This window comes from Aspergillus uvarum (genome assembly GCF_003184745.1).
Source record: "Aspergillus uvarum CBS 121591 unplaced genomic scaffold BO82scaffold_57, whole genome shotgun sequence".
Taxonomy (NCBI): domain Eukaryota; kingdom Fungi; phylum Ascomycota; class Eurotiomycetes; order Eurotiales; family Aspergillaceae; genus Aspergillus; species Aspergillus uvarum.
In genome coordinates this window covers 177,091-195,026 of record NW_020291354.1, presented here as the reverse complement: position 1 = coordinate 195,026, position 17,936 = coordinate 177,091, and the positions used below count along the sequence as shown (strand labels likewise).

Sequence of the window (17,936 nt, the reverse complement as noted above, 5' to 3'; positions counted from 1 at the left end):
CGAGCCCGAGCCCGAGCCCTCCGTATATACGGGGGGTAAATGCACCTTCTTACTAAATCACTATACATTTGACATAGTAAAGCTCTAGCTCCCGCCCGTTGACGAGTCTAGCTTGTTTAGCTGGTACGTAGCTGGGTAGCTGATAGGTTGCGTCGGGTGTGGCAGGTCAGGGAGTGGAGTGCGGTGGAGTGCGGTGGAGTGGAGAGTGGGAGGGGTGTCTGTGCTTTTTCGTATAGTATTTCCTGTCCTGACCTGATCTGGTCTGGATACAGGATGCTCGGGTGAGAGTTTGGGATGTGTTCATGATCTTGGTCAGGATTTGGGGGTTCGGTGGATCTCGGATTAGAATTCCTGGTTCTTTCTTGTCTCCGGACAGAGGACGATGGATCGAGTGGGGGTACGAATACGGGGCCTCATGTCTTGGTTGGGGAAGGTTAAGTTGCGATGGGCTTCTTGGTGGTGGTCGGTGTTAAGTCACAAGGAAGGGGGGTGTTTTGGGGATGGGTTGGGTGGTTGGCTTGTGTCATGGGGATTGAACATTGATTCATCATCATGATAGGTCTATGGGGCAGCTTGTCGGTTGGGGATAGGGTGGGATACCGTTCTGCTTATTTCTAATCATTCTAATCACTTCGGAGTTGAGACTCTTCCGAGTGTGTCAGGTCGAGCTGGCTAGTTGCATGAATGGGGTGGGTGGTGCGAGCTCGTGCGCTATGACCGGGGATTATACTTACAGTAGACTGAGTTATAGGTGAATTCTGGGGGGATGAGGTGAGATAGGTGACTCTATACCTAACAGGAAATGTCTAACACGGCACAATCTAGTGCAGAACGCAGGCAATCTGCAACATGATTCACAACTTCCACTCCCGCTTCTCTTCGTCATCCATTTGGCCTTCAGCAGCAGCAGCAGCAGCACCACCACCACCACCACCACCACCACTACCATCAGAACCATAACCACAACCCACTGCACCTCCATCCTCCACCCTCTGCTCCGCATTCAACCGCCCAACCTCCGCCACAATCCCCGGATACGTCCAATTAAACCGCCGAAACCGATGCACCTCCTGCGCGGACTTCCGCCCGCGCGCCTGCACGTTATTCACCTGGATGCGCGATGCCCGCGGCCGGCGGACCCGATCCAGGTCCCGCAACAGCGCCGGCACCGCCTCAGCAGTGACATGCTCGCCCAGGAACAGGCGGAACGCCTCCGCGTCCTCGATCGCCTGGGTACCGCCCTGGCCCTGGTGCGGCGTCATCGCGTGGGCGGCGTCGCCGATCAGCACCGTGCGGCCGGCGATATAGCTGGGGAGCGGGGGGGTGTGGTGGAGACGCCAGACGCGGAGGCCGGGGATGGGTGCTGCGCTGTTCTCGCATATCAGTATCAATTCCACCTCTCGAGGAGAGTGTAATGCATGTCTGTCAAGCACGGCACGCTTACTTAGAAAGGGGAGGCAGGGGCACTCACCGTAGATAATCCCCCACCCAGTCCGGGAAATCCCGGAAATGCTCGACCAGCTCCTCCTTCTCGGCCTCCGCCGACCAGCTGCCCCCCTCGGCGCCGATGCCGATCTTCGCGGCCGTGGACGGCCACAGCATCCCGTCCGGCACGATGACGGCGAAGTTCAGGACCTCGAAGTCCCGACACGGGTAGATCACGACGCGGCGCTCGGTGGCGTCGAAGGCGAAGACGGTGGTGATGCAGCCCGGCTGCGTGCGGTCGAGGTTCCCGGGCCAATAGCCCAGGGCGTCGTGGGCCTGGGCGCGGGTGAGAGTGAAGCGGAAGATGGAGGAGCCGGCGGGGAGGGGGTAGATGTTGGGGGTGGTGGGGAGGACGAGCGGGCGGAGGGTGGATTTGATGCCGTCTGCTGCTGTTGGCCTCCACATTAGTATACTTGTCTCGATGATACTGGTGCCGGTGATTCCCCCCTAACCACCTCTCCACAGCAGATTCAAGGCACTGGCACTGGGACTGGGACTGGGACTGGGCTACAAACCAACCACCAAATCCGCCCTCACCACCTCCCCAGTACTCAACACCACCTCCCCATTTTCTACATCCCCCTGCCCACCCCCACCCCCCACCTCACCCGCGCCGGATCCCCCATGACCCCCAACTCCTCCGACGGCGCCGTCGCCAACCGCAACAGCTCGTCCCGCAGATCCGCCCGATGGAAGAACAGCCAATCTGCCCCGAACTCCCGCCGGTAGTCCAGCGTCGTGTCGGCCGTCACCGCCCCGGCTTTGTTGTAGGCGAGGGTGCGCGCCACGGGGATGGCGCGCGCCCGCCGCCGGTCGAGCCCCACGCTCTCGAGGATCACGATCCCGTTGGGCCCGATGTTGATGGCCGCGCCGGTTTCGTTGGCCGAGGGTGTGCGCTCGTAGATGGTTACGTGGTGTTGTTCGCGGAGGATGCGGGCGGCCAGGAGGCCGGCGATGCCGCTGCCGATTATGGCGATGTTGAGGGGGGGCATTTTTGGATGGTGGGGTTGGAGATGAGGATTGGGATTGGGATGGTGTGGGATGGTGTGGGTTGGTGTGGGTTGGGGTTGAGGGGGTTTGTGGTGTGGTGGTGGAGGAGGTGGTGGTGGTGATACCCTTCCCCCCCTTGCGTGAGGTCGAGGTTGGTCATGCGAGGTGTGAGGTAAAAGCTTAGAGTTTGTTGGTTGTTGATGTCATGCTGGTGATGCGTTACGATAGTCTTCCTCTTATGAGGGAGGAATGGTATTGGTTAGTCTTGGGGGATGTTCTGCATTCCACCGAGTTCATCACTAGCAATGGGATTCCCAGGATGTATACAATGGTGGGGATGCAGCGCTGAGAATGACCTGTGCAGTATAGTCTTCGTAGACGCACTGAGCTTATGTCATGGCTATCACCCCATCTTGGCAAGAAAATACGCGTGTGAAGTGTGACCAGCAATATCCAGCGATCAGACTCATGCACTTGGGAAGAGTCACAATTACATTAAGTTCCCCCGTGTCTGACCGTTTCCATCCATCGGCTAACTGGTAGGCTAACATGGTTTTGTGTGTCAGAAGCCAAGAATGGCATTAGTCTATTTCTTTGATGTCTTCTGTTCTCCACAAGTTAGATATAAGCATATAAGCTAAACATTGAACCAGTGCGGACACAGAAGCATACTAGCGACAACCTCGAGTCTAGGTAGTATCCCCGCCAGGAAGGTGAAGTTAAATAATGACAACAGGAGAAGGAACACCCACCTCTTAAGTTCAAGGGGTATCTGCTTAGTATGCCTAAGCAACTGATAGAACAATCTGGTCATGTCCCATGAGGGCTCTACAATCACTCCCCAGGACCCAGTAGTGCCGGATCATCTGATTGATCGAGATAAGATCCCTGATCCAACTACCAATCAAATCCATGAATGCCGTGGGATTCAAGGCAGAAGGCTGGCCGTGGCAACATTGCGTAACGATGCAGGACCAAACAGAATCCGGATTCTTCCCCGCATGCCAGGCTCGAGTCATCGACTCCCCGACGGGTGGCAGAGGCTTTTCATTGATCGCCCTACCCGGGGTCAGTCGCTCAAGTCCGACACTCGGGCCAAGTCGATTGGTCGGTGCCTAAAAGGGGCTGCAGCGAGTGTTCTGGAAGATTGCCTGTCTGATCCATGGCTGCGTCCGCCGGGCAACGTAATCCTGGGTATGGTCGGAAGTTCCGTGCCGCGGAGGCTGTCTGGAGATTAAATAGGGTCGGGAGGTCGATAGATCTGGTTTGAGGGTTAGGACTGTAAAATGTATCAATCCTTAAAAACTGAAATCTATCCTTCAACGCCCACTGAGTCAGTCTGATAGATGCAGTTGCTCCTCCGTGCTCAGTTCTGTCTCCGTTGGCAGGGCCCCGGCTGGCCGTGTAATGCTGCTGTAACTGCGGTGTATTGTAATTCTGCCCTACGCCTCGTGCAGACCCACTCTCTCCCCCAATGGCAGCCAATGCCGAGTGATGGTGAGCGGGGAAGAAGCGGCATCAGCCAGCCCTGTGAGTCGGAGACAATCTTGCCTCTGCGCTTTAAATACTAATTCTGTCCCCTCCTCCGTGTCAGCTTCTTCTCCCTAGTCCCTACTATTTCTTTTCCCCCTGGTTGTGTCCGGGGGCTATATACACAGAACTCCACATCAAAGACTAGACAGTCTAGACTCTTATCATCTGGCATAGCGTTAGACAATCGCTCTACATTCCAGCCTATCAGTAGTAGTTCACTCGGATATTCTTATCGGCTCGCACACCGACACATCGGCTCACCCCTCCTTCTTGCCAACAGCCTCCTTTTCCCAGCAATTGATGTACTACCAGAATTCGGGATATTCGCAGGGTTGGACCGGCGGTTACCCTCCTCCTTCTCGTCAAGGGAGCTGGGGTCCGCCGCCTCCACACCACAACCAGTGGGTTGACCTTTCCTGCAGCCATCAGACGCGCACACAGACTGACTCCGCTCTAGATATCCCCCTAGTCCACAATACTATCCTCCTGCAGGACCCCCTCCAGGACCTCCGCCAGGACACCAATACTCTCCTCCTCCCGGTCCTCCGCCAGGCCATCAGTATCCTCCACCGTCCGGCCCGCCTCCGTCTCACCACTACTCCTCATCGGGTGGTTATCCAGCCTACCCCTCCCCGGCCCCGTCGCCCTACGGCCACCCTCACACTCCGACCCCGCCACCACAATCCTCATCCCCAGGCCACACCCGATCCTACCACAGTGAGTCCAGAACCCCCCACCCCCCATCCCCCAAGTCACCCCACCCTGCCCTCTAATCCACCCGACCAGGCCATTCCCAATCATGGGGCTCCCTCCCCCCCCGCCCGCCGCAGGAGGCCCAACAGTTCGGCAAGGGCGCCCCCTCCAACTACCGGTTCCAGTACTCGACCTGCACGGGGCGGCGCAAGGCGCTGCTGATCGGCATCAACTACATCGGCCAGCCGAACGCCCTGCGCGGCTGCATCAACGACGTGACCAACATGTCGACCTTCCTGAACGAGAAGTACGGCTACCGGCGCGAGGACATGGTCATCCTGACCGACGACCAGCAGAACCCCATGAGCCTGCCCAACAAGGCCAACATTCTGCGCGCCATGCAGTGGTTGGTGAAGGATGCGCAGCCGAACGATTCGCTGTTCATTCACTTTTCGGGTGCGTTAGACCCTACTGATAGCGAGCTGTGTGTGGGGGTGGGGGCCGTAAAACTGACTGACTTCTGTATCAGGCCACGGAGGTCGCACGCCTGATCTTGACGGCGACGAAGAGGATGGTGAGTCTCTCTTTCTAAAATGTATAAACCCCAGGCATCGAACTAAACAGACCCTGTTGTTAGGGTATGACGACGTAATCTACCCCCTCGACTACCGCACCGCCGGCCACATCGTCGACGACGACATGCACGATATAATGTAAGCGCTCCCTCGGTTCTGTATTCCCCTAAAAAGCACAAATACACGCGTATATATATATCTACACACACACACACACACACATGCACACACATGCACACACATACAGAGAGCGTGACAGCTAACAAAGCCAAAAGGGTCCGCCCCCTCCAACCAGGCGTCCGCCTCACCGCCATCTTCGACTCATGCCACTCCGGCACCGCCCTGGACCTGCCCTACGTCTACTCGACGCAGGGCATCCTCAAGGAGCCGAACCTGGCCAAGGAGGCGGCGATGGACCTGTTCAGCGCCTTCCAGTCCTACGGCAAGGGCGACCTGAGCAGCGTCGCGCAGACGGCGATCGGCTTCTTCAAGAAGGCCGCCAACGGCGACACCGCGCGCCAGCGCACGATGCAGACCAAGACCTCCCCGGCGGACGTGGTCATGTTCTCCGGGTCGAAGGATACGCAGACTTCGTATGTCCCTTCTTACCCTTTTTTATTTTTGTTGCTTTGGGGAGATAAATAAATGAGAAATGGGAGGGGACGGCGTCGCCAGCTGGTAAATAGCATGCTGATTTTTCTTTTTTTTTCGGTGGAACAGGGCCGACACCTTCCAAGACGGCGAGGCCCGCGGCGCGCTGAGCTGGGCTTTCATCAAGACGCTCCAGCAGCGGCCCAACCAGAGTTACCTGCAGCTGCTGAATTCGATCCGCTACGAGCTGGAGGGCAAGTATACGCAGAAGCCGCAGTTGAGTTGTAGTCATCCGCTTGGTGAGTGGCCCTTTCCCATATTTCAGAGGAGTCACGTCGGGCGTGTGTTCTGAGAGTGTGTTTGCTAATGTCTGGTGTAGATACCAATTTGCTTTTCGTCATGTGAGATGCGATGGATTTGAAATGGTATTGCATATGGGTTGGAGTGAGCGATTCTTCTGTTCTATTCAGTTATTAGAAGCCCAACCTCCGGGCCTGTTTATACACTCTTATACAAGATCCAACGATCATGGAGCCGTACTCATCTATTTCACCTGCACGTAACGCGTAAACGCTAGACAACACCACTGAATCTATATGCATCCACTTTTTCCGGGGAGGGAAAGGAACATCCCCACAGCACCCGCTATGCCCCCCTCCCTGAACTAAGCATCCGCCCCCCCACCCACCTCGGCGTTCAAAAACCGCACAAACGCATCGGGGATCTCCTCGCTCTTCAGCCCCCCGCCCCGCGCACTGGCATGCGGGCCCGCCACATACGCCCGGTTCAGCGTGATCCACTGCCGCCGCCACCGCTGCAGCCGCGGCAGCGCCAGCACCCCGCCGGCGGCCGCCAGCTCCTCGGTCGGCCCGCCGCTGCGCGCGACGTGCGCCGGCACGAACAGGGGCGTCGTCGACCCGGGGATCGCGATCGTGATGCCTTCCTCCCGTGTCCCGCTTCCCGACGAAGCGGCGAGCGCCTCGTCGGCGGTGGGGTGCGCCTGCGTGAACGCGCGGATGGCCGCGATGATGCCCGAGGTCGTTTTCTCGATGCTGTACAGCGCCGAGGAGGAGGTCGTCGCCGGTAGGGCGGTGGCTTGGTGCGGGCGGATGCGCGGGCGGCCGAGTGGGTTGCGGCCTCCTGCGGCGGCGGTGGTGGTTGTGTAGGTTGAAGGAGCGATACTGGCGGTTTCGGAGATGTTGGGGTTGGAGAGGTGGGTGTTGTTGAGGGAGGTGGTGGTTAGGTCCAGGAGGGATGGTTGCGGTTGTTGTTGTTGCTGCTGGTCTTCGGGCGATGCAGTGGACGGGTGCGGGAGGCCCGTGAGGGCGGTCCAGATCTCGGCGATGGGAGGCGCGGCATCGGACCACGGGACCGTGAAGAGCGGCTTGTCCCATCGGCTGTGGATGCTGGGTTCTTCGTAGCGGAAGATCAGGTTGTTGAGGAGGTCCGCGGGGTAGGGGTCTTCTTTGTCTGTTGGTGTTGTATCGGTGGTGGGAGCGGGGGAGCTGGGCGAAGTCTCATCGGAGGAGGGTGCACCCTCCGCAGCCTTGCGCTGTATTCTCGCCTCGTTGTTCTTCACGCATTGCTCGATCGGCGTGCCGACGTGAACCTATGCCCCGACCCTCCGGTTAGCATCACACCCACGGCCCTGCGCTAAGCCCCTGAGGATAAGGGGGAAGAAGAAGACATACCACGCAGCTACTCGTCTTCAACGCCTTCGCCTCACACCACAGCTGATACCGATACCCCTTGATGTAGTTCATCCCGTCCAGAATCACGAAACTGTCCTTGCCCAGCGCGCGCTTGGCCCGCGCGTACGCCACTCCGCGCGACTCCTTCTCCGTGCGCGCCTGGTCGTACACCGTGCGCGGGTGCGACGGATCGTGCGTCGGCACCACATGCACCTTGAAGCGCGGTTTCGTCTCCGGGAACACGCCCGAGGCGTAGAGCTCGTCCTGCGTGGCTTCGAGTTGCGTCGCAAGTTGGTTCGCCCGGTAGCTCAGGCCCGAGCAGGGGTAGCCGGTTAGGACTATGAGCTTTTTGCGGGGGATGTTAGTCTTCGGTCTATCGTAGGTGGGGTTGAGCTGGGGAGGCGATGGAGGGATTGGAGTGGGCTTACTGGCATGGTGGGATATGCTGGGTGAGATCGATCTTCAGAATTATCTTTCGTGTTTTGCGGTGTGTGATGCAAGTTGGGGATTTTTTTGCGCGGGGCCGCCGCGGGCGGGCGGTGGGGTTGGTTACATGTGACTTTGCTTTGCGGTACAGAGCTGGCCCTTTTTTTTGTTGGTTTCAACTAGAATGCGATTTATTGGGATTGTATACTTGTTTACCAAGTGTTGTTTAGGGAATGAAAAATGTATAATGCAGTAAATTGATATAAGGGGTATACGCCCGTCTATCCAAGTAAACAATCACTTTTGTATGTACTGTACCCTGTACCCTGTACCCCCGCGCAACACCAGCAGCCATGCAACCCAATCCATGTCTCGTCCAGTCCGTCTATTTCAACTCCTCCTCCGTCCACCGAATCTCGTAACCAAACACCGTTCTCCGCAGCCGCTCATCCTAGACCCGACATTAGCACTGTAACTCGGCCCCCAGCACAACAAGAAAAACTCACTCCCGGATCATTCTCGAACAACACATCGTCCATCACCTTCTCGAAGATCTTCGTGACGTGGAACCCGTTCTCCTCGGCCAGCGGGAAGAACTTCTCCGTCTTGGGCAGCAACCACGGCTGGTAGGGGGTGAAGATGACGAGGGCGACGGCGTCCGGGGCGCGCTTCAGCGCCGCGCGCATCGTCTTGATCAGGTTCGGGTGCTCGCGGTGGCTGTACACCACGTCGGCCATGATGAGCAAATCAAAGCCCTGGCTCCTGGCTGCCTCCGGGAGGTAGGCGAGGAGCGGCTCGACGGGGGCGCCCCATTTGTACCCGTCCACATGCAACGCGGAGTCGCGGCCGACCAGCGCGGCCGACAGCCCCGCGTTGTGGCGCATGTTCTCGACCAGGTCCACGTCCGGGTAGTCGGTCATCACGGCGGTGCGGGCGCCCAGGATGGCGCTGACGATGCTAGGGACGCCCGCCGCCGCGCCGATCTCCAGCACATCCTTCCCCTTGACGAGTCGGTCGGCGTGTTCTTCGAGGTAATGGGAGCTGGTGCGGCCGGCGTTCCAGAGGAGGTTGCCCTGTTGATTACGGAGACGAGGTGAGATTGGTGGAAGAAGAATTCGGGGAGGGGAGAAGGGGGGAATTACGTAGAGAGGATGGCTGCCCACCAGGCGGACGCGCACCGTCTGTCCAGACAGCATGTGATGCTCCGCAAAGCTGGGCTCCGGTTCCGGCTCATAGAACCCCTCCGGATCCTGGAACATGTCCCCGGTGTCGAAATTGTCCTCGTCCGCCATGGTCGATGGTTTTGTCAGGTGGTGGTCCAGGATGCGAGGGGCATTGCGGGCGACCAACTCGGATGCAGGCGCCCTGGGCTGATAATTTCTCGCTATCGCGATAGCGTCGAGTGGAGCTCGCCCGTAGTGGGGGATGTCCTTTCTGGGTTTAGCTTAATCCTCAAAGGTCACATGGTCTCATGTGATCTGGACCGCGGCAGCGAGTCCAGACGGTCACGGTACCTGCAGTGCAGTGCGTTGCGCAGCAAAAATCAGCAGGAAAAACCGAACCCCGCGTGGAGATGCGGACCGGGTAAAAATCGGACACGGGATTTCCCTTTTGGGGGGTTTGGCTCTTTTGGCTCCAACAGCAGAGAGATTTTCAGTCTTGGTTGGTCGAGCAGACATCCATGATGGCCAGTGATTGTTCCAATAAGGCAATCTTGGCGATCTTCAAGGACTTTCTGGAACTGGTTTAGCCCTGCTACTAAGTTCACTCAATTCAGTCCCTTCAATCAATCATCAATTATCATTGCTCAAGGAGAAGATTGGCCTTGCAGTTGACGAGGTATGTACCTTGCGTCAAAAGTACGTATGCCTCCTTTACCCGGGGTGCATGGATAATTTACCAAGTACTGTTACTTCCACCGCTTAAAAGCTGGAAAGCTAACCTCGGGATTCTGGGGTTTGGGTTTGAGGACGGTTTCATCATCATCATCACCCAGTTGTTGAAGTTCTCTCTTATCGTCGTCTTTCTCGTTGCAGATTTGCCGGACGTCATACCGCGGTCTATCCGGTCAACCGCCCCACGTGTTGCTGGGACTGGGACTGGGACTGGGACTTTTTTTTTCTCGCTCGGTCAATCTATTCTTCTTCTACTTGACTGCATCGCTGCCGCTTCCGCTGCTTCTCATCACGCCATCCCCTCCCTCCTATTTCAAGGCTGAGAGGCAGCTAAAATCTCGACTCGACCCCACCGGATCAGTCCACGCACGCCCCGTTGTCGTGGATTTGCAGAGATAGGTGGAAAGCAGCCCTGTCGTGTACTCCGTGCAGTGCACAATCCTCTTTGTTACCTGTTAGATAGTCGTCAGCCTTTAGCCGTCTTTCATTTTTACCTTATCTTCATCTCAATCTCAGCTTATATCAACCGCCATCTTACACCGTCCATCTACACCTTCATCTTCACCTGTACCTACAACCACCACCACCATATACATCACCACCCCATCCAGCCCATCCTACACTTCAAGTACCGATAAGAATAATGGCAACCCTCAACCCCTCCCAAAACCTCACCACCACCTCCCCGGCCAGCTCCATCCCGCAACCCCCCAACCCCCTCAACCTAGCCGCCGCCGCCGCCATGGCCGTCACCGGCACCAGCACCAGCACCAGCACCAGCACCAGCACCACGACCAACCCTACTCAACATCCCAGCGAACCGCATCAACCCCACCACCACCACCACCACCACCACCAACAACAACATCTAGATCCCTCAACCCACACCGACACCTACCCGCACCAGATCACCGGCTCCGGCGGCCCTACCGCCACTGCCCCGTTCCTGCGCGACTTCAGCCTCGTCGCGGAGGCGGCCAAGCGGGCGCAGATGTCGGTCATGGTGCGCGACCTGGAGAGTGTGACGCTATAGAGAGGGTCATCAGGATATCATAGATCTGGGTTCTGGAAGTGCGGCTAGAACTGGTTTTCTTTTTGGTTAGATTTCGGTGCGAGGAGGAGTGCGACGTGGGAGGTGACGTGACAACGAGCGGAACGATACAGCGACAAATCGGTGGTTACTGATTCACAAGTCGGGGGCTGGATTTCTTCGACTCGTGAGGTAAAAGCGCCCCGGATATGCGGATCTAGAAAGAGAGTCGGAGATGGGAGGTCATCGATGGATGCGATGCGATGCGATAATTTTCCAGCGGCATCACGATACAAGCCAAAGCCGGGGCCAAGGGCTCCCAACCTACCGCAACCGCAACCGCAACCGCAAACCAAAAACAAAACCAACAATTCAATTACCGACACCTAGGACCACCCGGACAGACGAGCACACACATATACCCTCATCCTCGGGCCCTGACCTACCACCTACCGACCTTTCCACCTTCCAAACGAAACCCCTGATGCGCCCTCCCTACCGCTGCATCAGTCTACTAATATCCCCTTCCCTTCTGCTTATCAAACTATCTTACATTGGATCTATGTTCCGGAAACTTTTTTTTTTGGTGGTTGTTCAATTCTCAAATAATAATGGTGCACGAGTGGGATGCTGGAAGCGGAGCTTGGAAACATCCAGTACGAGTATTTCTTGGGGCGTTGGACTGTCCTTTTCTGTTGTTTTTGGTTGTTTAGTCTGGAAGACTTGGCTTTTAATGCGGTAGCGCTAGCGGTAGTATAGATGATACACGAGAATCCGAGTTGTTCGTTGCTTATCCTTGATAATGGACTTGACTCTAGTATCGGGGTCGGGATGGTCTTGTATATTCCATACGAATAATATAGGAAAGGGAGAGGTAGCACCGTATATCGAATAGGCCCGGGGACCGTTGCGTCTGGATTGCAATGCGGTAGTGGGCTAGTAGCACCGCTGGACAGTACAGTACACAAATCGAAACATCCAGCCATTCGAGAGCGGGAGGGGGAGGGGAGACGGTGCACAGTACCCAGACAAGCATACCTCCAATGCTACTGCTTCAAAACCCAAAGAGAGTTATCATCCAGTCCGGGCTGGACGGATTTGTGATCCATGGGTTATGTATGTATGTATGTATGTATGTATGTATATGTGTGGGTATAGTCCTTCCACGCACCAGGTCAATATATTAGTCGCGTATCCAATACAACCGGACTGTCGCCAGCAGGGCCAGCAGGGCCAGTGAATGGACGGGTCGATGCTGTGCTTGCTGTACTGTCCATGTCCATGTCCATGTAAAGTACATGTAAAGTACACACGTGTACCCGGACAGACTTGGGTGGGTTGGGGATTTGGAATGTCCCATCCTGTGTGAAGTCGTTCTGGGCCTAGCTATATTTGCTTGCTTGGATTCACTGTATAGAGGATGCGGTGGTGGAGTGCATATACGCGAACTCCAGGCCGGTGATCGGGTGCGTTAGACCGCTTAGTTCAAATGGGTTGGAGGGTGAACCATGAATCCTGCCCTCCTCCTAAAAAAAAACAATGCTATCTTATTGAAGGAGCAATACCCCAACGCCCACCCCAAGCCGATGCAATGTGAAATATGTGAACGAACTTATCAAATCTATATAATAAATCGCACAACCCCAGAAACAGGATCGGGCCGTGCGGACAAACCCGACTCAAGGAGCACAGCGGGAAGGGGTATGTCAATACACACAACGAATAATGCAAAGCTATCTAAGATGTAAGGGTCGGTGGTAGTTTATGGCCAAATCTGATGTATGTACATGAAAAGACTAGATGGTGGATATTGCCGGTTGCCCACTCCGCAGGCAATAAAAAAAAGCGTAATCGTACAACTCAAAGCAAACAAGTGTATAAATAGACATGCATGCGTTGTCTGGTTTTTTGGTGTGTGTTTGTCCCTGAGCGTTGAAAAATGGCAAGCACTCATGTGATAGGTGGTCAAGAAAAGGATAATAGAAAAAAAATTCCACAGACCAGAAAAAAACGGACCGAGAAATGATCAACACCAAACACCGAGCTAATGCAGATGACAAGAACCCCAAGATTAAAGGAGAGAATTGAAATAAATCAGATCAGAAAAAAGGGGGAATCGAAAAATAAAAAAGGAATGACTTTTAAACCAGATATTATGGTATAGAAATGGAAAGGTTCAGACGGTAGAATGGTAGAACGATCGACTAACGGCCGCCTCTGGCTCGCTGAACTCCAATGAGAATATGCGTTTTTCGAGTTTCGTATGTGTGTGTGTAGGTGTTTGCGTCTGTGCGTGTTCTGGGTCGATTTAGAATTGAGGTGGTGGTATGAACAGGCGTCACGTGGAAAGAGGATGTATTCGGATTGAGGTGGTCATCTGACGCGAATTATATGGTGGTGTGATGGCCGCGCAGTACAGGATGCAATTTCAGATCTGCGTCGAAGCTCCGATCAGATTCGGCTGGGAGATGCTACCAACCTGCCCCGGTCTGAACTTCTTCTTGCGCGAGAAGCTGATGCTCAGTCGACGGCTGAGTCGGCGGACCGGCGGGGTCCAGGCTTCAGTCGAGAGAATCGACATGGGGCGAGACTTCGGGGGCTGCGGATGGGCCGGAACGGCGTAGTAGTCCATTGTCGGGCTGGCGATGGAGGTGCTGGACATCACCGCCTCCTCGTCAATCCCAAAGAAGGATTGGCGTCGTCGGCTGAGGACCTTCTCGCTGGTGCTCTGCAGGGACATGTCTTCCACAATGTCGTCGAGGGCGTGGGAGAAGCGACGCAGAAGCTTGGGCTTCTCGCAGATTGACGGGGCGCGCTGCTCCAGGCCGTACATCTGCAGCGGGGTCGACTCGGGGACATCTTCCCTCACGGGGGTGGAATAGTAGCGGGGGATCTTGTAGTGTTCCGGTCGACGACGAGGGGCGGGCGGAAACCAGACATGGTGATGCGGAGATTGTTGGGAGACGGGGCTTCCGGAGTAAGAGGAACGAGATGAGTCGGTGGAGGCGGAGGTCAACATCTTTCTATTTCCGGCAGTGTGTGTGTATGGATGTTTGTGTTAGGTATGATGTATGGGTGGGTGGGTGAAGAGAAAGAAAAGAAACGAAAGGAAGATATTGATTGTTAGGGGAAGGAAGAAAAGAAAGTTGTAACACGGATATGACGAGGAGGCTGAAGAACGATAGTAGACTAGAGACAATAGGTGAGACGATAGACTGGGGGAGGAGGAGGAGGAGGAGGAGCAGCAGCAGGGGGGTTGGTGGTCGATTGACAAAGTGGACAGAGCAGGTAGTAGGGGTAGCAACGAGAACGAGAGGATGAGACCAACTCTCAAACGAGTCAGATGGTTCGTCTGTACTCGGTGTCGGGGGACTATAATTATAGCAGTTTACGGCAGCGAAGAAAGGACGAGAAAGAGACTAAAAGGAGAAAAGTGGGGGCATCCGGAGGATTCACGGCTTCACTGGCCCAAGGCGGATGGAGATGGATCCAGTTATTCGCAGAGAACTGCCAGTGGTAATTCGGTGTAATTGATCGGTACCAACTACGCGAGTTGCGAGTTGCCAGTGATGGGCCTGGGTGGGCAGGCGAGAAGACTCGATGGGAGATGCTTCAGAAGCGGACTGAATGAGGAGAATTATCAATCAGATCACCTATCAAGATCTGTCTAGTACATGTACAGTATATGTACGTACAGTACATACTACTAGGCATTCTAGCCGCCTGACTGCGCCGTTTGCCGTGGGTAGGAAGCAAGCCGATTGGGGTGAGCCAACCGCCTGGACTGGCTCAATGACGCGGCAATTGGTCGCCATGTCAAACACGGTTCTATGGTTAGCTACTCTGGCTGAAACATGCATAGACAGCATTGTTTGATCCTCTTGTCGACACGCACTCGGGTGATGAACAGATCTCAGGAGAGATCATGGATGTGTGGAAGTGGTGGAAGTGGTGGAATTGGAGGTGGGTGTGACATCAAAGTGGAGGAAGACAAACAGAGCAAAACTTACTGTACTGTACATAATCCCATGGCATACTCGGACTAACTGTCCACTACGCTAACTACCCTGAACTAGTACTGTGTACCCCATTACCATCACAGCACTCTTCCTTACCCCTCGTCCCCATCACACTCATACTTCTTTCGTCCCAATGTGACCAACCTGGCGATGCTGCTGCGCTCAACCGAAGGAAATCATCCGAGTCAAAACTGAGGCGGGCCCCGGGACTAGTGAGTAGTGCAGAGCCAGCCACATTGCCCGCTGGGATGCAAGGTGAAACATGATTTGACTCGCTAGTGTCAAATCGGTTAAAGCGCAATGATCTCATCGGCCGCAGGGGCAGGGCCCGCCGGGGCGGGGAGGGGGGCATGTGCAATGCATTGCACTAGCATTGGTCGGTTGTTTTTTTTTTTTTTTTCTCTCTTCTTTCTCCGTACACACCTCACTGCAGTCTGCTGCACTATTCGGGAGTCATGTATGGTACGGGCACCCAAATGGCGTGCTTGAAGGGACCTTGGGTGTGTCACCACTCACTATATTGAATCATTTTGCTCAGCCAACTTTCAACTTTAAAACTGACTCCCCGTCAACCTGCGGTTCGCCGATCACGGCAGCTTATTATTGACATGATCATACTGTTGGCCAACTGATGTGCGGCTCAATGAGCTCCCTCCATTGTTCCACGGGGCAGAATCCTATGTTCTATACAAGGAGAAAAACAAAGTAAAAAAAAAAAAAAGTTCTCAACAATCCACACCCTCATTCACGGTCTCTTCGTATCCAAACTTCGGCTCCCTCACCGGTTGTTCTCACCAACAAATCTACGTACTCAATCGAAACACAATGACCATGCCCAATGGCCCGGGCATTTATCGAAGACCCGGAAATGTCCCATGTAGAAGCTCAGACATGAGCTTGAATCTTTTTTTTTTCCGCGTTCTTCCTCGGTTGCATCGGATTTAGGCAGAAGCATATACCACCGGACAACGGACCGAAAGCCCATCGTGCAATTCACGAAGGCAAGACAAACCGAAAGAAAAAAAAACCCCCCAACAAATAGCCGCCGCCGCTCCACATTATCAATCTGGTCAAGTCTCCACCGTACACAGAGTCAAGCACTTCGATCAAGCACTTCGATCAATCCTACCGTATCTTGCTCCGACGTCCGGAGAGAAGTATGGGTCAATGGACGAATGACGCGTTACCGATTAGCATGTCATATTGTCAATCACGGTTGTCGTCTCCGTTTGTGGTGGCAAGATCTGAGATCTTGGATGGTTGTATAATTGGTTGACGCCGACGAGAAGCCCTAATGTGGCACACCAATGTTCCATGGATATGGTTGATGGAGAGCGTTCCTTCCCGGACGTCTGGAACGCAGCCACGACCGTTGCTGTCGCGTACAGTACATCATCGCAGATATTCATGGCAGCTCTAGACTAGAAACTCTGTGGCGGGAATCATCAGTTGATGGACATCGTAGCCGACAAGCCTACGGTAGCTCTCATGTCCGATACATGGAACAGCACACGTTTGAGTAGATTTTCGCCACTAGACCGGAGCCAGGCTCACCAAAAGGCACTGGCAGTTGGCCGCAGACGTCTTCGTCGGCCGGTGCTATATTTGGATCTGTGGACCACCGGATGGCGTCAACGTAAGCACAGCCATAGAATCTATTTCCTCACGGGAGTGCTGCTACCACGTCAACACGATGGTGATCCGTACAATCAGCGTCGTCGCAACGCATCAACGTACAGTACAAGTGCGTAGTACTCGCACTTCAGGCTGCATCCGCCGGACCCCACCGTCGTCGATCATCTGGAGCGCAAAGACGCGCGCGCGTGCAGGCCGTCAGTCCGTCACGCACAGTCCATGAGGCATCGAGTCTACCTAGCCGGAACTTCATAAGAAGCGGTCGGGCGGACTTGATGCGTTGGGCCGGCCTGTGCGAGACATCTGCTGAGTGCTGGCAGCATGACATGCAGCAAGCATTGACCGTATCGATTCGGCTGTTTTGACTTTCCTTCCAAGAGACTTGACACTGTCCGGATGGATAGAAGTCTTCTTGTTATACTACTACAACCCCAACACCTGAACTGGAATAGACCCCGAGAAGAAACCACCACCCGTCCCTATCGAGACAAACATTGACCTTCCCTATGATCTCAAAAAAAACCACCAACAACCCCTAAAATTCAATAGCGAATCAACACAGCCAAGCCAAGCGCAAAAGGATCCAAGACAAGCCCCCCTCCCGAGTCTCCGACTATCCCCCACCGTCGGCGCCCGCGCCCGCGCCCAGCGGAGCTTACTGCCTGTAGTCTAACCCTTCACTATAAACCATTGTGAGAATACTCAGGAGGCACTGTCAGCAACACCAGATCTGAGACAGGGGGAGGCTATACCTTCGTGGCCAAATCAATCATGTGGGCTCATCAAGTACCGTACAGTACAGCACAGTGCATACCTTTCCTGCGGGAGGACATGCATCCATCGCTAATCAGTCACTTATCGCTATCGATAACATGCAGTTTTAAAGTAGTGTATCAGCTAGATTGCAATGCAGCAGCACTCCTTCTAGAAAGAAGGAACCCCGTGTGCATTCCACGCCAGCCGGATGGTCGGCTCCTTCGGTACAGACAGCTGCCAGAGGGCGATTTAGGTGTTTGGTGGCGTTTATCCCCCATCTCTCTGGCGTCTGTCTGATACCGCCAGCACATTATCACCCTACCCTCCACTAGTCGTCTGTTTAACAATTAACAACGAAAACTTCCCATCTCAATCCCTCGAAAATTCTTTCCTTATTCACCAAGAAACAAAATATCTGCTCCCGGGGATAGTCTAATCAAAACTACTAACTCATGAGGCAATCGAAATCCAATATCCCCCTCCAAGAAATCAATAATAGGGGTTCACCATCCCCAAAGAAAAAGGGCGGCGGGCCCTGCCCCTTTTACGGAGCAAGCAAGCAAGCAAGCAAGCAGCCAACCCTTTCATCATCCGCAGCATGTCATCAGCAGCAGCAA

General features: G+C 54.9%; 7 protein-coding genes across 7 annotated transcripts; 3 read left to right on the top strand and 4 right to left on the bottom strand.

The window, feature by feature from the left end:
* Positions 1 to 623: 623 nt before the first annotated feature.
* On the bottom strand, positions 624 to 2,477 carry BO82DRAFT_377325 (FAD/NAD(P)-binding domain-containing protein; the record flags this gene model as incomplete). The annotated part of the gene is made up of 5 exons (XM_025637571.1): positions 624 to 668; positions 972 to 1,368; positions 1,472 to 1,874; positions 2,001 to 2,046; positions 2,076 to 2,477. 5 exons carry the CDS (start codon positions 2,475 to 2,477, stop codon positions 624 to 626), a joined length of 1,293 nt encoding a protein of 430 aa, XP_025488545.1.
* A 1,632-nt stretch (positions 2,478 to 4,109) lies between these two features.
* BO82DRAFT_357431 (caspase family protein) lies at positions 4,110 to 6,120 on the top strand (the record flags this gene model as incomplete). The annotated part of the gene is made up of 6 exons (XM_025636016.1): positions 4,110 to 4,409; positions 4,466 to 4,725; positions 4,795 to 5,157; positions 5,231 to 5,275; positions 5,339 to 5,414; positions 5,552 to 6,120. Coding segments are annotated over exons 1-6 (1,211 nt in total), but the record flags the coding sequence as incomplete, so codon positions are not given.
* A 411-nt stretch (positions 6,121 to 6,531) lies between these two features.
* On the bottom strand, positions 6,532 to 8,036 carry BO82DRAFT_342912 (putative RNA polymerase II Elongator complex associated protein Kti12; the record flags this gene model as incomplete). Its single annotated transcript, XM_025633601.1, has 3 exons — positions 7,987 to 8,036; positions 7,559 to 7,903; positions 6,532 to 7,476 (listed from the first exon to the last, which is right to left on the bottom strand). Exons 1-3 carry the CDS (start codon positions 7,990 to 7,992, stop codon positions 6,532 to 6,534), a joined length of 1,296 nt encoding a protein of 431 aa, XP_025488543.1. The 5' UTR covers positions 7,993 to 8,036.
* A 197-nt stretch (positions 8,037 to 8,233) lies between these two features.
* On the bottom strand, positions 8,234 to 9,359 carry efm7 (putative nicotinamide N-methyltransferase Nnt1). Its single transcript, XM_025632618.1, has 3 exons — positions 9,127 to 9,359; positions 8,491 to 9,057; positions 8,234 to 8,435 (listed from the first exon to the last, which is right to left on the bottom strand). The coding sequence occupies exons 1-3, from the start codon at positions 9,274 to 9,276 to the stop codon at positions 8,370 to 8,372; spliced, it is 783 nt and encodes a 260-aa protein (XP_025488542.1). The 5' UTR covers positions 9,277 to 9,359; the 3' UTR covers positions 8,234 to 8,369.
* A 1,373-nt stretch (positions 9,360 to 10,732) lies between these two features.
* Positions 10,733 to 10,912, top strand: BO82DRAFT_246199 (uncharacterized protein; the record flags this gene model as incomplete). Its single annotated transcript, XM_025630828.1, has 1 exon — positions 10,733 to 10,912. A coding segment is annotated over one exon (180 nt), but the record flags the coding sequence as incomplete, so codon positions are not given.
* A 116-nt stretch (positions 10,913 to 11,028) lies between these two features.
* BO82DRAFT_158188 (uncharacterized protein) lies at positions 11,029 to 11,712 on the top strand. Its single transcript, XM_025630228.1, has one exon. The coding sequence runs from the start codon at positions 11,145 to 11,147 to the stop codon at positions 11,649 to 11,651; it is 507 nt and encodes a 168-aa protein (XP_025488540.1). The 5' UTR covers positions 11,029 to 11,144; the 3' UTR covers positions 11,652 to 11,712.
* A 1,625-nt stretch (positions 11,713 to 13,337) lies between these two features.
* On the bottom strand, positions 13,338 to 15,457 carry BO82DRAFT_367760 (uncharacterized protein; the record flags this gene model as incomplete). The annotated part of the gene is made up of 8 exons (XM_025637092.1): positions 13,338 to 13,932; positions 14,090 to 14,281; positions 14,563 to 14,576; positions 14,614 to 14,756; positions 14,920 to 14,955; positions 15,073 to 15,137; positions 15,352 to 15,370; positions 15,445 to 15,457. 8 exons carry the CDS (start codon positions 15,455 to 15,457, stop codon positions 13,338 to 13,340), a joined length of 1,077 nt encoding a protein of 358 aa, XP_025488539.1.
* Between the last annotated feature and the right edge of the window lie 2,479 nt (positions 15,458 to 17,936).

Coding starts and splice junctions, on each gene's coding strand:
- efm7 (XM_025632618.1), bottom strand. CDS start 9,276: ATGGCGGACGAGGACAATTTCGACACCGGGGACATGTTCCAGGATCCG. Junction 9,058..9,126: donor TGGGCAGCCATCCTCTCTAC/GTAATTCCCCCC, acceptor CGTAATCAACAG/GGCAACCTCCTCTGGAACGC. Junction 8,436..8,490: donor TGTTCGAGAATGATCCGGGA/GTGAGTTTTTCT, acceptor TGTCGGGTCTAG/GATGAGCGGCTGCGGAGAAC.
- BO82DRAFT_158188 (XM_025630228.1), top strand. CDS start 11,145: ATGGGAGGTCATCGATGGATGCGATGCGATGCGATAATTTTCCAGCGG.